This window comes from Furipterus horrens, unplaced genomic scaffold (genome assembly GCF_987537825.1).
Source record: "Furipterus horrens unplaced genomic scaffold, mFurHor1.1.pri manual_scaffold_5, whole genome shotgun sequence".
Classification (NCBI taxonomy): domain Eukaryota; kingdom Metazoa; phylum Chordata; class Mammalia; order Chiroptera; family Furipteridae; genus Furipterus; species Furipterus horrens.
The window spans coordinates 114,827,018-114,844,299 of NW_028327175.1; the positions used below are offsets into that span (position 1 = coordinate 114,827,018).

The 17,282-nt window shown below is 48.4% G+C and overlaps 1 protein-coding gene across 1 annotated transcript; it reads left to right on the forward strand.

The window, feature by feature from the left end:
* The first annotated feature begins 5,316 nt into the window (after positions 1 to 5,316).
* Positions 5,317 to 16,524, forward strand: CUNH16orf89 (chromosome unknown C16orf89 homolog). The gene is made up of 8 exons (XM_090279159.1): positions 5,317 to 5,518; positions 8,074 to 8,223; positions 9,192 to 9,342; positions 10,292 to 10,409; positions 11,639 to 11,774; positions 12,431 to 12,535; positions 13,868 to 13,954; positions 16,223 to 16,524. The coding sequence occupies exons 1-8, from the start codon at positions 5,317 to 5,319 to the stop codon at positions 16,435 to 16,437; spliced, it is 1,164 nt and encodes a 387-aa protein (XP_090135285.1). The 3' UTR covers positions 16,438 to 16,524.
* The last annotated feature ends 758 nt before the right edge of the window (positions 16,525 to 17,282 follow it).

Sequence of the window (17,282 nt, forward strand, 5' to 3'; positions counted from 1 at the left end):
CAACTGATTAATGTTTCTCTCGCACATTGATGTTTCTCTCCTCTTTCTCCCTCCTTTTCCCTCTCTCTAAAAATAAAAAAGTAAAATACTTTAACTAATAAATAAAATCTTTTTTTAAAAAAAGGAAGAACAGCTTGAAAATATAAAAATAGCCCTGGCGACTTCCGGTCAAGATGGAGGCATAGACCAACACGCTCTGTCTCCCTCTACAACTAAGAAGGGTTACAGCTAATGCAAAACTAAAAATAATAAGAAGTTCCTGAAAATAAAGCTACATGGAAGTCCAGCGTATGCAGTCATAAAGAAGTGGTGCTCGTCCGGATGGGTAGGAAGTGCGAGCCTGAGGCTGAGAGAGATCGAACTGTGCTGGAGGCGGCAGCAGCAGCGGCGAACAGCAGGACCTGGTGAGCAGATGCCTGTGTTTGGGGGGAGGAGAGAGGCGCCTGAGGGCCGGTCCCCGCTGCAGACCGAATCCTTTGGCTTGTGATTCCAGTGCCGGAGAGGGCAGACCCCCGTTGGGAGGCATCCCTGTTCCCCATTGGAGAGTAACAGCCGGAATCCATCTTGGACACACCTCCTCCGCCCCCACGCAAAGCGCCACAGGGTGGTGAGAAGGGTCGCCAGGTTGTGATGAGCACATGGGGCTCCGCCCAATACAGCATAGGAGGTGTGACAGCACCCTGCCCAAGAGGGAAAGATAAACAAAACGGTTAGAATGGCAGAATTAATGATTGAAATACCAATCACACAGCTAATGAAAAAACAAATAAAAGCCTTGACCGAGGAACAAATAGCAAATCTTTCAAAGCTCAGTTTAGAGCCATAGTCATAAGAGAGCTTACAGACCTAACAGCGGGGCTGAATCAAGACAGGGAAGGAATGAAGGCTAGCCCTGCTGAAATGAACAAAAATACATACAAGTGGTGAGGAAGGGAAAGCCATGGATCAAATCAACAAATTGGAACATAGGGAGGGAACAGTCAACCAGTGCGGAAAGAAGAAACAAGAATGAGGAATATGACGAGAGGCTCGGAAACCTCTGGGACAGCTATAAGAGAACGAACGTTTGGGTTATCGGATTGCCAGAGGGTGAAGAAGAATTAGAAATTGAAAAACTATGTGAAAAAATAATGAAGCAGTACTTCCCTAACTTGGGGAAGGAGGTAAACTTACAGGTCCAAGAAGCACAGAGAGTTCCAGATAGGCTGGACCCAGGGAGGACCACACCAAGACACATTATCGTCAAAATGTCAAAAATTAAAGATAAAGAGACAATCTTAAAAGCTGCAAGAGAGAAGAGAAGAATCATGTACAAAGGGGTCCCAATTAGACTATCAGCGGATTTCTCAAAGGAGACTTTACAGGCAAGAAGGGACTGGCAAGAAATATTCAAAGTAACGAAAATCAAAAACCTACAACCACGATTACTCTATCCAGCAAAGCTCTCATTCAGGATAGAAGGGCAGAGAAAGTGTTTCCAGGACAAAGTAAGACTGAAGGAGTTTGTTGGGTCCAAACTACTATTAAATGAGATGTTGAAGGGACTTGTTTAGAAGAAGGAGGATCAGGACAATGAACATTAAAATGAAAACTGTATTATGATAACCAACAGCAGAAGTTAGGGAACTGAGGCAAGGGCAAACTAAGTAGGCAACGAGAAGGGAAAAAGAATTATAGGTAACCGGAGCATACTGGGGGGAGGTCAATGGGGGGAGGGGGGAGAGGGAGGGAGATGGTGCAGGAATTGGGAAGCATAGTGGGAGGGAATGGAGTGGACAAGAAGATGTTGAAAGGAACTGTATGCAGGGCCAATGGGCATGGACCAAGGAGGGAGACAACTGGAGGGAGGGGGGAGCAGGGGGGAAGTAAATTGGGACAACTGTAATAGCATAATCAATAAAAAAAAAAAAAAAATAGCCCTGGCTGGGGTGGATCAGTGGATAGAGTGCCAACCTGCAAATCAAAGGGTTACTGGTTCGATTCCTGGTCAGGGCACATTTCTGGGTTGCAGACTGGGTCCCCAGTTGGGGGTGCATAAGAGGCAACCACACATTGATGTTTCTCTCCTTCTCTTTCTCCCTCCCTTCCCCTCTCTCTAAAAATAAGTAAATAAATATATTTTTTAAATAAAATAAAAATGAATCACCCCCCCACACAGAGCCAAAGAAATGATGATAATGACAAGCTTCACCTGTAACATTCATTCTCAACGGTACACTCAATAGGGCAAAAAATGGTTCTTGGGGAGCAAAGAAAAACTTATCATGTAAAAAGCCCAGACATACAGTGCATAAACAAATATACAGTATATCTGCAGTATTAAAACTTCATGGGAGTTCCACACAAAAACTTGTGTATGAGGAGACCTCATACATCACTGGTGGGAATGTAAAATGGAGCTGCCACTGTGGAAAATAGTTCGGCAGTGCTTCAACAGTTAAACATAAAGCATACCATATGACCCAGCAATTGCTCCTAGATATGGGAAGTGAACCCTGAATTGAAGCAGATTTTCAAAAAAAAAATGTATAAATGAATATTTATATCGACATTATTCACAATGACAGAAAGGTGGGCACAACTCACATGTCCATCAACTGATGAATGGATAAAATGTGATTCATCCACACAATGGAATAATATTCAGCTGTAAAAAGGAAAGAAATACTGATTCATGCTTCAGTGTGGATGAAATTGAAAATGTTATGCTGAAGCCCTGGCTGGTGTAGCTTAGCAGATTGAGTGCTAGCCTGCAAACTGAAAGGTCATGGGTATGATTCCCAGTCGGGCACATGTTTGGGCTGCGAACCAGGCCCCAGCTGTGGGCACGTGAGAGGCAACTGACTGATGTATCTCACACATTGATGTTTCTTCCCCATTCTTTCTCCCTCCCTTCCCCTCTCTCTAGAAGTAAATAAATAAAATCTTTTTAAAAAGAAAGAGAGAGAGAGAAAGGAAGGAAGAAAGAAAGAAAGAAGGAAGGAAAGAAAGATAAAGAAAGAAAGAAAGAAAGAAAGAAAGAAAGAAAGAAAGAAAGAAAGAAAGAAAGAAAGAAAGAAAGAAAAAAGAAGGAAGGAAGGAAGAAAGGAGGGAGGGAGGGAGAGGGAGAGAGAGAGAAAGTTACGCTGACAATACCTCGCGTTCCTTCTTTCCAACTTGAGCCCAGCATCAAGGCTCTGGCAAAGAAGAGTGGCGAAAAGAAAAAGGGCCATTCTGCCATCAACGAGGTAGTGACCAGAAAATACACCATCAACATTCACAAGTGCATCCATGGAGTGGGTTTCAAGAAGAGTGCCCCGTGGGCACTCAGAGATCCAGAAATTTGCCATGAAAGAGATGGGAACTCCAGATGTATGCACTGACACCAGGCCCAACAAGCTGTCTGGGCCAAAGGAATAAAAAATGCTTCATACTCTATCTGGGTGCGGTTGCCCAGAAAACGTAATGAGGATGAAGCTTCACCAAACTGTATACTTAGGTCACCTACATACCTGTACCATTTTTAAAAATCTACAAAGAGTTAATGTGAATGAGGACCAACTCCTGATTTCAAGCAAAGTTATAAAACTGCCACACACAAAAAGAAAGAAAACATTATACTAAATGAAGGAAAAGTCAGATACAAAAGGTCATGTATTATATGATTCTGCTTTATGAAATGTCCAGAAGAGGCAAACCCATACAAACAAAGTAGATGAGTGGTTTGCCAGGGGCGGGAAGGCTGAGGGGTGGGGAGAATGAGGAGTGACTGCTAATGGGTATGGGGTTTCCTTTGAGAGTGAAGAAAATATTCAAAAATAAGACAGTGGTGGTGGTTGCACAACTTTGTGAATATACTTTCAAAGACATTGCCTGTACACTTTAAAACGGCAAATTTTATGATATGCAAATTATATCTCAATAAATGTATTATTCTTTTTTTGTTTGTTTTAAGATTTTATTTACTTTTAGAGCGAGGGAGAGGAAGGAAGAAAGAGAGGGAGAGAAACACCAATGTGTGAGAGATATATCAATCAGTTGCATCTCACACGCCCCCAACTGTGGACCTGGTCTGCAACTCAGGCATGCGCCCTGACCAGGAATCAAACCAGCAGCCTTTTGGTTCACAGGCCGGCACTCAATCCACTGAGCCATACCAACCAGGGCTCAATAAATGTATTATTCTTAAATGTTCAGGGGGGAAAATGTCTAAGACTGGGAGTCAGAAATGTGAGGAAGGGCAAGGCTGAAATAAAAAGCTTGAGAAACCCTGACTTGGAGCCTGCCCTCAAGGAGCATCAGATGCACATTTGTGTAGTGGTATTTTTATTATTTTTACAGACCTATAATCTCTTATCTGAAGCCCAGGGCCAGGTATGTTTCTGAGCTCAGAATTTTTTGAGTTTTAGAAAGGTAATATGGAGCGCATCGCCGTGACAGTCAGGCAAGGTTTGGGATAGCACCCAATAAACCACATTGAGATTTCCACAAGGAAACAAATGTGCTTTCACACTGAGTGAGCTACCTAAGGGCTCTAAGTCCTCACCCTCCAACACGGAAGTGGCTGTCAGGCTCTTGAAATGTACCCAGCCAGAGTTGAAATGTTCTCTGAGTGTAAACACTCCCCAGATTTCAAGGAAGTCAGATGAGTAAAATAATATTTTAAGAATGTAAAAATGAATCTTTTTTATTGATTACAAGTTGAAAAGGTAACATTTTGGATCTACTAGATTAAATAAAATAGATCATTAAAATTCATTTCACCTGCTTCTCAGCTTTTTTTAATGCGGCTACTAGAAAAATTTGTAAGTGACCATGTGGTCTATTTTTGTGGTTCATTTTCTGTTTCTACTGGATAGGTGGTGCCCTAAGAAATCTTCCGTCATTTGGGGCAGGTGTGCCTCAAATGAGTTTATTCTAAACTTTTTTTTTTTTAATTGCGTGTCAGTGCTTTGGAATTTCTGCATTGTAACTGAAATTGCTAGATCAAAGATGTAGCCGGTGGGCCTGGAGAATCAAATGAGAAGGAAAGGGTGGGAGCCCCTCTCCCCAGCCCTTGGCCAGCTGGCTCCACTTCCAGGCCTGGCCTGACTGATGCTCCTCCCCATGCACCCCCCTGCCCCACCCCACCCCCTGCAGTCAGTCCCCTGCAGCTGCCCTTCCCAGAGCCCTCTGTCCAGGCCACCCCAGCTGCTGGGTCAGCCCTGCTGAGCCAGAGCCACTGAGCCAGTCATCTGCAGCCCTTCAGAGGGGAGGGAAGGAGAAGGCAGGAAGAGGCGGGTGGGGGTGGGTTGGCCTGGGCTGAAGCTGCTCACCAGCCTCAAGAAGAAACCAGCCATGTCCAGCCTGGGGCTCCTGCTCCTGCTCTTGCTGCTGGCACCACTGTGTTCCTCCTCATTGCCACCGCTGGACACTCCAGAGGGCAAGGTTACCATCGCTGGCCTCATCCTCTCAGCATTGGAGAGAGCCACCTCCTTCTTGAAGAAGAGGCTGCCCGAAATCAACCTTGATGGCGTGGTGGGGTTCCGGGTGCTGGAAGGTGGGTGTGCTCTCCTTCCCCTGGACTGGCCACAGGGAAACCAGTTCCCAATCTGACTGCTCTGAATCCCTGGGACCTGACCACCCTCTGGTTTGACTATTAGGAAAGCGAGGTGGGGGTGACTTGCTTCTTTTGAGTGACTGGGGGCCCTGTTGTTACCACATTTTTTAGAAAGACAGATTCGAAGGCCACATGAGAAAAGAGTAGGAAATTATTATTTTCCCAGGAGGAACTGATCCATTTGACAGTCCCTCCCTCATGACATGCCATGAACAAAGTGGGCATAGGGTATGTGTCCTTTGAAGGGGTATTTATGGGAGGGTGGCCATGGACAAAACCCGGGACCCCTAAGGTCAGTTCCAGCCCCAGCCCCACCCACTTCCAGCCAAAGCCACCTGGAGGCTCTGAGAAAAGAGCCAAGTGTTTGTTCAGCTTTGAGAAATATAAGATCCCCAAGGAGGTGACTGGAGACAGGCCAAGGCAAACAGGGAGCCACCCCCCACGCACACCATGAGTTGCAGTAAGCCCCTCCCCACAGGCCACCCTAAGTGATAAAGAGCTGACTGGGTGTCAGCCTGGGGCTCTGGCTGGCCCCGCTCCCAAATCGCCCGCTTTATGCTACCAGTGTAGCTTTCAGCCCACCAGGGCTCCAGGTCCCAGCAGAAGGGAGGGCTCTGGGACAAAGACAACTCTTCCGGCCACCATCATTCTCTCTTACCACTGCAGGGCCACTGCTAGTCAGTCCTTAGGGCACCTTTGTGAGAATTAGAAAAAGGTTCCCCCTTCCTCAAGTCACTTGACTGCCATCTGCTGGAAAATTGTCTTAATACATATACAAACCCAGAAGACGAATGTGTTGTCCTTGTGCAACTTAAGTGTATATGGTTCTTCACCCTGCAATCTGAATCCCTCCCTCATTTTTCTCTCCTATTTAACAACCCCAAGTCTCCCAAATTAATACTAATAGCTACACTTTATTAGGCACTTACATTGCACTATGGACAATGCTAAGTCCTCTCATGCATTACCTCAAGTAATCCTTTTATTTCAAATTATAAGAGAAAGTTTACTTAGAAAGTTACAAAGGTATAGAAGTGGGCCAGCTGGGCTGCGTAAGCTCAGGAAGCAAGTTACAGAAGCAAAAGCAAAAGAAGGGCCCTTGGAGCTCAGGGGAGAGAAAGGCAAAGGTACTGCGCCTGGGGGGACTGAGAGGGTCAGAAAGGCATGCATGGCAGGCTCCCATGAGGGAGATCGCATCTCAATTAATTGTTTTATAACCCCTTGTCCTTACTATCATTATCCCCCCTTTACATATGAAGAAAGTAAAGTGGAGAGGAGTTAAATGACTCTCTTGCTACCCAACAAAGAAAGCACTAGAGTCAGAATTTGAACCCAGCTCACCCCCTTATATCTTAGCCCCCCACAACCTCCTCACTCTGACCCCATCCCCATCCCCAGCTGAGCACCACAGAGGCCTAATTTCCAATAAGCTCAGTGAATTCTTTCCCTTCAGGAGCTGAAGGAGGCAGAGAGGCTCGGTAAGCGCTATATCTTAGGGTCTTTTTTCCTATCCACATGGCATGTCAGATGGTGGAATGAGTGTTACAGAACCCCTGGGCTGCTCCAATTGAAAACAAACCCACGGGCTCTTTAGTTAGGGGCCCGATTGCCCGCCGCCAAAATTTTAACTCTCAATACCAGAGTTTAGTGAAAAAAAAGAATTGTTTATTTAACAGTTATATAGATTTAGTTATTTGCGGATTTCTGTTGTTAAGTCTTATGTTCTTTAAAACACCCATAAACACATATCCTTGCCTCCCCCCCCCACCAAATCAGGCTAGTTTTAGAAAAGTTAGAGAAACCATTTCCCTACTTTCCAAACACAGTTCAGCTTTACCAGTGGCTGCCAATCACTCAAATCTGATTGGGGAGGTCCTTTCTGTGCTGTGGTGCCCTCCAGCTCTCAATGCAGAACCGCCTGGATTCTCAGCATCCTTGCAAACTGCCTTCTTCCTGTAAACCACATGGATCTCCTCTCCTCAAAACCGAATGGCGAGAGCCTCTTAAAGCAGCCTAGAGACCCCTTCTCCAAGCCACATGGAGAACTTACCTTCTTTATTCCGCATGGAGAAGGCCCCTTCACCACGCCGCATGGAGGGGGCGAGAGAGCGAGAGCGGGAGAGAGATTGAGCGCGCGCGCGCGCGCGCGCGCGCGCGCGAGAGAGAGAGAGAGAGAGAGAGAGAGAGAGAGAGAGAGAGAGAGCGAGCGCTAAAGTGTCCGCAGCTGCTTATATATCCCTGACTGTGTCCTCTGCCGCAGTGGGCGTTGCTCTGTGTGCTTTTTCCATACTGTCCTCTGGTTCAAGACCCCTCCCATCTACGTGAGGCTTTGGATGCATTAAAGCCATTTTGCATAAGAAACACACTAGCCACCAGCCTCAGGCATGTGGAGGCATCCTGAAAAGATGCTTCCTTCACCCCATCCCCAGCCGCAAACTCTGGGATTTTTGGACTCTCCTGTTTCTGTAACATGAGTGCGCTCTGTTCCCTCCCAGTGCAACTAAACGGTGTTCAGGAGGAGTGGGCCCAGGACCCCCGGCTGCAGCCACACAACCTGCGTGTGGGGAAGCTGGTGCAAGAGCTGACACCTCTCCTCCACAGATCCATTTTCTACCTCAAGCTAAGTGACCCCCAGTACCTAAGAGGTAATGGCATGGGGTGGAGTCCCATTTCTTCAAGAACACAGCCTAGGGACATTTACTGAAATAACCTAGTGTGGCTACTCTGACGCAAAGGGAGGGAGGGTCCAGGACAGCTCGTAACCGTCACCGACTGAGTCCTGTCAGCCAAGTGCACCACAGGCTGACCCTGAGCAATGTCTGTTCGTCCCTGACTTCCAACTGAGATGACCTCTCCCACCCACATAGAAGGGGTGGAAGGTAGGGAACATGTCACCTCTCATTTGTTCAACTTGTATCCAGGCTTGGAGACCTTCATCCTAGACCAGAGGGGATGGGGAGTGGAAATCTAAATGGTAGTTCAGCGCAGCAGATATTAACCTCTCTCTTGTGCCTCATAAAGCTAAAAGTTTCTCCTCATCAGCCTCAAGTTACCTACCCTACAATGGGCCCCATCCTATAAGCCCGGCCTGAACTGTTCGAGAAGTGAGGAGTGGAGGTTATAAAACCCGCCCACCTCAGGCTCACAAGCCAAGTCAGGCCCCACTGCAGGGGGCCACAGCCCAGCCCTCCCCAGCCCTGACCTCGCTCTCTGCAGTCCCAGGCCTGGTCCCTAAGACCCTCACAGCTCATGTAACCCTAAAGAAGCCCCTGACCGGGTATCTCTGTCCTAACCGAGCTGAGGGAACTAACTAACCCTTTTTTCCACCCCAAGCTTCCACAGATGCAGTGGGCTTAGCCAAAGCCAGTCCCAATACTGTGCTGGGTTTTGCTTTGTTTAGGAAAAGAGCCTCCTGAGTGTTTCAAATGCAGTGCTCAACCAGCAGGCAAGGCTGAGACCCCCGAGCAGACACCCACCAGTGCATGGTCAGGGATGCGCAGGGGGGATCACCCAGTTCCTTGGCTCTCAGCCACAGGAGCCTGGGGGCAGAGGGGTTAAGCATAGTGTGGCCCATTGCTCCTGGGGCTGCTCCCCACCCCCTTCTTTCTGCTAGAGTTCCAGCCAACGATCCAGCCCGGATTTTGGAAGCTCCCACTCATCTGGACACACACCAATGCCTCCACGGTGTATCCCACGCTTGAGCCCCAGGACTCCTTCTCAGAGGAACAAAGTGACTTGTGCCTGGTGCAGCTGTTGGGAACTAGGTGGGCTCCCTGTACTTGCTCCACTTCCCAAAAAACAAAAAAAACAGTCCTCCTGTTCAACTAGCTCTCCAAGTCCCCAAGGGTTTGTACAAAATCAGGAGCAGGTTTCCCCAGAGCCACCCTGACACCACCCTCTCCCAGCCCCATTACATATAAGTGGCCTCCCACTGTCCACCTAAGGCTGCCTCCATAGTCCAACCACCCCCCACCTCTGCACTCCCACCCTCACCTCCTGACTGGTCACCCCACACCAGAGGGATTGTGTCAAAAACCACACCTGAACATCGCACCCCCAGTGTGAAGCTTCCTATTGTTCTCAGGACAAAAACCTACCCCTCCTGCCCTTCCAGATCCCAGGCCCCTCTGGTCCAACCCTGAGGGGCACTCTCCCACGGTAAGCCCATCCCTTTGCCAAGAACACACCTTTATAGGGCTTCCTCCCACCCCACCCCACCCCTGTGCCTAAGTAACTGCTCACAGTTGAGGACTAGCTCCTGCTAGTCCTTCCTCCAGAAGCTTCCTCGACCCCACTGCACGAGGCTGACTTCCCATGACGGGCTGCCTCTCCCGACACCACTGGTAGCCACAGATGTGATATGCCGGTACATTTGTTTTATGGTTCTTTCTCCCCTTCTCAGCCCTAGACCTGGAAAGCAGGACCCAAGCCTAGTGGAACCCCCCATTTTATCCTGCTGAGCTGTGGCCTTAGAGCATATCCCCAGGGCAGCCCTAGATGCAGGGACCCTTGGGCACCCATTCTGCCACCATCCTTAAGAGGGGTGTTTGCATCTGGACACAGCTGGGCTCATAGAGGGTCTGTGCTCCATCCAGCAAGGGTGGAACCTACAGAGTTCTAATAACTAGTGGGGGAATTGGGACCAGGGAAGGCTCCAGGCCTTCGGGCTTCCTTGAGGACACCCTTAACCTCCTGGAACCACCTCTCCCCCAGCACAGACAGCAGCCAGCCCTGCAGACCTTCCAACTTCTGCAGGACCTTCATGACCAAGCTTGGCTGCTCAGGCTACTGCCTGTCCCACCAGCTGCTCTTCTTCCTCTTGGCCAGAATGGTGAGTGCCTGGGTGGGCTGGCCATGCCCTGAGGAGGTGAAGGAAGATAAAGGAACTTTGGCAGTGTGGTTCTGTATGCTGCACACTGGGGAAATAAGGAGGTTTGGGGACTTGTGTTTTGGATATCAGGAAGGAGAAGTGAGAGTCGCCTGCCATCCACTGGCTATAAAATCTAACTAAACTGGTTTGGGGGTTGGGGGTGGGGGATTCAGGATTCTGTTGGAAAGAGCTTCGCATGCTGAACTGGATCATAGGGCATCAGAAAAACAAAACGAGAGTCAAAGAGAAGCAGCAGAAAGAAGATGGTAAATACCAAAAAAAAAAAAAAAAAAAATGGAAAAGGACTTAGAATAAAGTTGATAGATGCTTCCAGGAGACCAAATCCAGACCACACCAGCCCTGCCCCACCTCTCCAATGCCCGATGCTCTTCCAAGCCCAAGAGCTCAAACTTTGCTAAATAATAATGATTGTTTAAAAACACCCATATTTGTTTATGTAGAAAGGTAGGGCTCATTATCTCTATTCAAAAATGTAATTAAATGTCCAGGAATTTTAGCTGAAAAGGGACTTGCTGGTTTTGTTTAACAGATTCCTTTATTATTATTTATTTGCAAATCATCATGGACCAGTATTTTTGTAAATACAATAAAAGCCAGATTACAAGGAAAATTATTTTGACTATTAAATTCAACAGACAGAAAGTTTTCCTGAACACGTTGCTATAACGATTTCTAAAGCCTGTCCTCATCTCTTGTCCTCTCCCAGCAGCAGTGGGCCACCTTTGAGTAGCACTGAGGCTGCCAGCCCAGTCAGTCTGGAATCAGAATATCCTAACAGCAGCTAATGGGAGTAGAGTGCCCCCTAGTGTTATGCATCCTGTAGGGCATTTTCCAGAATGGTACAGATCTGCGTAAGCACCCCTCCAGGGCAGCTCCCAGCAGCATTGCCCTTTTCCTGTGAAGACCCTTGAGGCTCCCAAAGGTTAAATTAGCAGGCCAAGGTCACACAGCTCCCAAGCGGCAGAGCCAGGACTCAAACCAGATCTCTCTGACCCCCAGTGATTGAGCTTCCAGCAGGTGGAGAGTGTGGATGGGGAAGAAATTCTGGGAAAAGGGAAAAGATATGACCCAAAGGTAGCTACTTGCAGGACCTTCTCAGAACTGCAAGCCTTTCCTGTAACAGAGCACACATCCGTCACCTGCAGTACCAACTTCCTTTGTCCCCGCAGAAGGGATGCACGAGTGGGCTGTTCTGCCAGAGCCAGCACTACATGAACTTGTTCTGCGCTAACATGATGGACCTGAACCAGAGAGCTGAAGCCATTGGATATGCCTACCCCACCCGGGATGTCTTCATGGAAAACAGTGGGCATTGCTGTCTAGAGACAAAGCAGCAGGGTGTCCTGATAACAGGCATACACACTCAGAGTAGGGCTGCCAGATTTAGCAAATAAAAACACAAGATGCCCAGGTAAATTTGAGCTTTATAAAAAAAATAATTTTTATCTCAAAATGTATCTCAGACATTGCATGAGCTATACTTATACTTAAAATTTTTAATTTGTTGTTTATTGGGAATGCCAATTTAACTGGGCATCCTATACTTTATCTGCCACTGTTTTGACTGCTTCCTGCCTCCCAAGACTGACCCAGTGACATAGGTCTGGATGGATTGATTGACTGACTGACAAGCAGATCCTCAAAGCCTTAGAGATGAGGCAGAAAGGGGTTCCCTGGGTGGCCACTCCTTGGCTTCGGTGTCCAGATCCCTCTCCTGATCCTAACTCTTGAGTCGCTTCGAACAAGGCTGTAAGTGGGAGGCAGAAGCCAGGCCTGGGAGCCCCTGCTCATGAAAGCAGAGCCTCGCGGCTAACTCCGTCCAACCACTGAATTGAGTGTGCACCTCCTGGCCCTGCCTGGCCCTGGCGGGAGGCGGCAGATGACACTGTAGTGGCCTTGGGGAAAGGCAGGAGGTAGACCTGTGGGGCAGGGCTTCAGAGAGTCTCTGTGTTGGCTTCCAGTCATGTTCTGTGGAATCGCTGGCTTCTCTGACTTCTACAAGCATCGGTGGCTGGAGGCCATTCTCAGCTGGCAAAAGCCACAGGAAGGATGCTTTGGGAGGCCTGGTGAGCTGCCCTTTGGCCCTGGCTGGGAGCAGAAGGTGGTGGGGGCAGCATGTCCTAGGCCAGGTGGGGAAAGGATGCAGTAGTGTTAGGGACAGAAAAAGAGATCTGCCACTCCCATGTGCATGCACACACAAACCACACACAGTGGAAATGGGCTCAGAACTTCGGAAGCCAAAACCTTGCAGGACAGGAGGTGGTCAGGTTGGAAGACACTGGCCCCTGCACCTGCAATAACAGATAGATTCATTCCTTCAAGTATTCCCTGAGCACCTACTGTGGCCAGGCACTGTTCTAGGCTCCAGCTGAAGTAAGGCACTGAGAATAAGAGGCAAAACACACCTAAACCGGTAAGTGAAATAATAGCGAGCTCTGGAAGTGCTGTGAAAGACACACAAGCTGACAAGGAAAAGAATATCAGGAAAAGTTCTTTAAGCGGAGTGGTCAGGGGAGATGTCTGGGAGGAGGTGACACAGAAGCAAAGGGTAGAAGACGCAGTTCCTTTCCAGCTGTGTGACACTGGAGAGCTGCTCCTCATTGGAGTAAGTTGCTTTACCTCTCTGAGCCTCTATTTTCCCAGCTGTAAATAAATGGGCATAATAATCTCCTTTCTAAACTGTGAGGAACAGACATAATACATGTGAAACCACCTGGGTACAGTGGAGGCTGCCAATAAATACTGGCATCCTAAATGAAAAGTTTGTGGTGCTCAAAGAGTCAAAGCTTTTGAAATAAGAGTCTGTTTTGAAATGGAGGAATTTATGAAATGAAGATTCTCAGGTCCCCAGACCTATAGATTCAGTAAGTAGGGTTGGAGCTGTAGAACCTGAATATTTTTTAATGTTTTAAATTTGTTTTTCAATTACAGTTAGCACATGATATCACTCAGTTTTATGACCCTCTTATTTTTGTTTGTTTGTTTTAGAGGGCAGGTGGGGGGAGAAAGAGAGAGAGAGAAACATCAATAGGGTGCTTATCACACTTGCCCTGAACCAGGAACTGAACCTGCAACCCAGGCATGTGCCCTGACCAGGAACTGAACAGGCAGCCTTTCGTTTTGCAAGACAATGCCCAACCAACTGAGCCACACCAGTCAGAACCATGAGCCTGCATTTTTAATGAGCTCCTCTGGCCATTCTGATGTGGGTGGTTGAGGGACCACAATTTGAGAAACATGTGAAAGGGTCTCCTGACAGGCGCTCAAGGAAACTTCTGAAAGAGTCTCCAGACCCAAAAGAGGACCTGAGTTGCTTGGGATGTTGTGACGGGGAGGAGGTTTATCAAGTAAAGTTTAAAAATCCATCTTGAGAAGTTCATCTTTCACTCTTCTCCCAGATGCTGAAGATGAGGAACTCTCTAAAGTCATTCAACACCAAGAGCATTATTTGAGAAGAGTACAGAGGCGAGAAAAACAATTTGCAGGTAATAAAATACCCAAGAGGCCTTCTTGGTGTCACACAGATGGCCCTCAATGGAAAACAGGCCCCAGCGTCACTAAAGAGGCCGGTCAAAGGGCCCCTGCGTTTGGGGGAGATGGGCAGGAGTCTCTGATACACTCCCCTTGGAAAGTGGGGAGTCTAGAGATGTCTCAGTGAAAGGAATACAAAAGAGAAGTTTCAGTGTATCACAGAGATAACGCCTCTCCATCGAAGTCTGATCAGGAGAACATAATCTGCATATAAAACTTCCCAAGAGGGAATTGAATATAGGGAACATGTCAGAGGTATTGCAAGAGCTGAAAACAGTAAAAGTGACAAAACCGAGAGATGAACCACTTCAGGATACCCCTGCCCTCCCAGGAGGTAGAGCTGCAGGGAAAGGGGAGGGGTGTTAGCAGAATCTTCAGGGGCTGGAAGCAGAGGAGACAGAAAGGGGGAGAAATACCTCAGCTTCTACATTAGCTCCACCTGTGCCTGCTGTTGGTGGGCAAGGCAGCCTGGGAAATGTAGTTTGAAGAGATCAGTGCACTGGGATTTGGAGCAAAGAGGGACAGGGAGGGAATCTGAGAGCCAACATGCAAGCACCCAGCACTATCCCAGGGGCCGCATGCCCTGGTGTCCCCAGCTTACACCTGTTGTCCTGGATAGTGCTTCTTTTCCTCCCCAAAGTGTCCTGGTTGAAATTATAAGTTATGTGGTCAGCCCACCAATGCAGAGACTGAGAATAGGATATAACTATATTGGAAAGGAGGAAGGCAAGATGTACCATGGAATAAAGGGATGGAGAAAGGTAGGGAGGGAGAAAGAAGGAAGGGAGGACTTGATGTCAATCTTTTCATTAATAAAAATAAATAACTGCAGAGCAAAAGCAGGAAGGGAAGAGGAAAAGCCAGCTCAGAGAAGATGCCTGGCGTATGTTGGGGGATGATTTCAGTAACTAAACGTCTATCAACCCCACCACGACCTCATCGTTTATCTGCAGACAGACAAGAGGGAAAGGAATCACAAATCCACTGGGTCCATTATGTAGCTGCCGCTAGGGCTTGGGCAGGCCAAGGGAAAGACTTTCTCAGGAGGGCCCCTGCCCTGGCCAGACCTGCCTGACACAGAGGGGTCTGGGGCGGTAGGGAGCCTGCGGCGCACACCCTGGGAGCTGGCTGCTCCCTAACCACTGAGAACTGGAGAGGGAGCTGGGAGCCCTTTCTGGGGCTCCTGAAGGTTGACCAGCAGCCTAGAAAACTGCCCAGGCAGGATTGATATGCTCCTTCTTTTATTTATAACACACACCCATGGAGATTAGGAGCACAGGGTTTGAAGTCAGGCTGTCTGGGTTCAAATCTGCTTCTGCCCCTATTCACTATGGGAATACACAACCTCTCTGAGCCTCAGTTTCCTCATCTGTAAAATGAGGACCAAACAGTGCATCCTTCATAGGGCTGTTGGGGTTAATATCAGATCATTGTGCAAAGCCCTCCCCATGGAATTTGGTGATGGTAGGTCACTGATAAGCGTGGACTGCCAGGAGTAATTAAGCTCCTTGAAATCTGCATTCTTCCTCCCTCCAAGGGGCCTGGCTGGGATTCTTCTTTTCTCCAAGTTTGTGAGGGGAGAGAAAAGTCTTGGCTCCCTCCACCTGCCCAGAGACTAAAGGTGGGTGGCCCACGTTGAGTTCAGAGAACTAAAGGACATCTAAAGGGATTCCTATTTCAGGCAGGTGCTCGCATGGGACCCGCAGGCCCGAAGCAGCGATGAGGAAGGCTGTCAGGGTCAAGACATGAGCTGTGAAATTACCAAGGCTGGGAGCTCAGCTCTGCTATCAGAGCCTCAGTTTCCCCAACTGTAAAACGGGGCAGTGAGGTGCTAAAGGTGTCAGAGGGCCTGAGAGCAGGGGAAGCAGGAAAGAGCGGGGCCTCAGGTCAGACCCCATGGCAGGAGGTGGGGGTGCACTCGAGTACGAGAGCATGAATCTTGTATCACAGAGTCACAATCCAAGACAGGGGCCTGGCTTTTGGGTCCCTGGATTGCTGAGTCATTGGGAGGAGGTGTAACCTCCCAGATCAGATGGCTGAAGACATTCCTCTGGGAAAGGGAGCCATGAGCAGCCAGCATACTTACAGCAGCTGGCAGACAGGTGCCCAACCCAAGTGGAACTGTGGGCACCAGGCTGGCTGGGGGAACATCTGAAAAGCACTCATGATGGAACTGCAGCCCCCACCCAGCACTTACAGGGGTACTCTGTCTCTCTCCCCAGATGGCTGCTCCTCCCACAACACAGCCATGGCCGTGGCAGCCTTGGGTGGCTTCCTCTATGTCCTGGCACGGTACCCCTCAGCAAGCGGAGAGCCGTGGCAAGCCACAGAGGCGCCACCAACGGCCAGTGACACAGATGGCCCCACTCGTGCTGCCCCAGAAGACAAAACCCATGCCTTTAATTCTTCCCTCCTGAGATCCTGGGTCACACCCTGAGAAGGAGGCAGCCGAGAGCTAAGCACCCAGCTTTGTCCCCCTGGGGCGCAGGGCCAGGGGAGGGGGCTAGGAAGGATCCAGGCATAGCAGCAGATGAATAAATTTAGAGTGCAGTGGAGTGGGGAGTTGAGCCTTGTTTCTCAGCCTTTGGGACAACTTCAAGAGCTGGGCTCTGAGTCTTCAACCCCACTCAACAAACTCTAAAGAGACCTGTAAACTTGGAGTCCTAAAGGCAATTTGTTCAGATGTCAACTGTTGTATCCTCCCCAGTGGGAGAAATAAAGGTCTTGAAAAATAAATCATGACCTAGAACTCAAAATAGTAGCACAAAAGGCAGCACATAAAATCTTTATATCCTAACCAAAAATCTCTATGATATCATGAAGTCACATCATGTCACAGTCATGTCATTTTATAAAAGGCAGTTTAGCATAATGGTGAACTGTATGTTCTGCACCTTGGCTGCCTCAGTCCAAGTCCCAGTTGTCTTACTGATCAGCTCGTGTCCCTGGGCAAAGTCATTTAGTGTCTCTGTGACTGTTTCCTCATCAGTACAATTGGAAGAATTAGAGCACCTACCTCAACGTTAGCTCCACTGCTGTGACACTTACTTTTGTAGAGCACTGAGAAAGGTGCCTGTGACATAGTAAGTGCCAGGGAAATGTTACCTGCTACCATAAGGGTGGCTATGGCAGGTTACATGGGGGCTTGTCCCCATGTTACAGAACCCCTGGGCTGCTCCAGTTGAAAACAAACCCACGGGCTCTTTAGTTAGGGGCCCGATTGCCCGCCGCCAAAATTTTAACTCTCAATACCAGAGTTTGGTGAAAAGAAAAAGAATTGTT

What these genes read in the sequence shown, in the direction of transcription:
- CUNH16orf89 (XM_090279159.1), top strand. Translation starts at nt 5,317, where the DNA reads ATGTCCAGCCTGGGGCTCCTGCTCCTGCTCTTGCTGCTGGCACCACTG. An exon ending in GTGCAGCTGTTGGGAACTAG is followed by an intron (nt 9,343 to 10,291) that starts GTGGGCTCCCTG and finishes CCTCTCCCCCAG; the next exon opens with CACAGACAGCAGCCAGCCCT. An exon ending in AGGATGCTTTGGGAGGCCTG is followed by an intron (nt 12,536 to 13,867) that starts GTGAGCTGCCCT and finishes CTCTTCTCCCAG; the next exon opens with ATGCTGAAGATGAGGAACTC.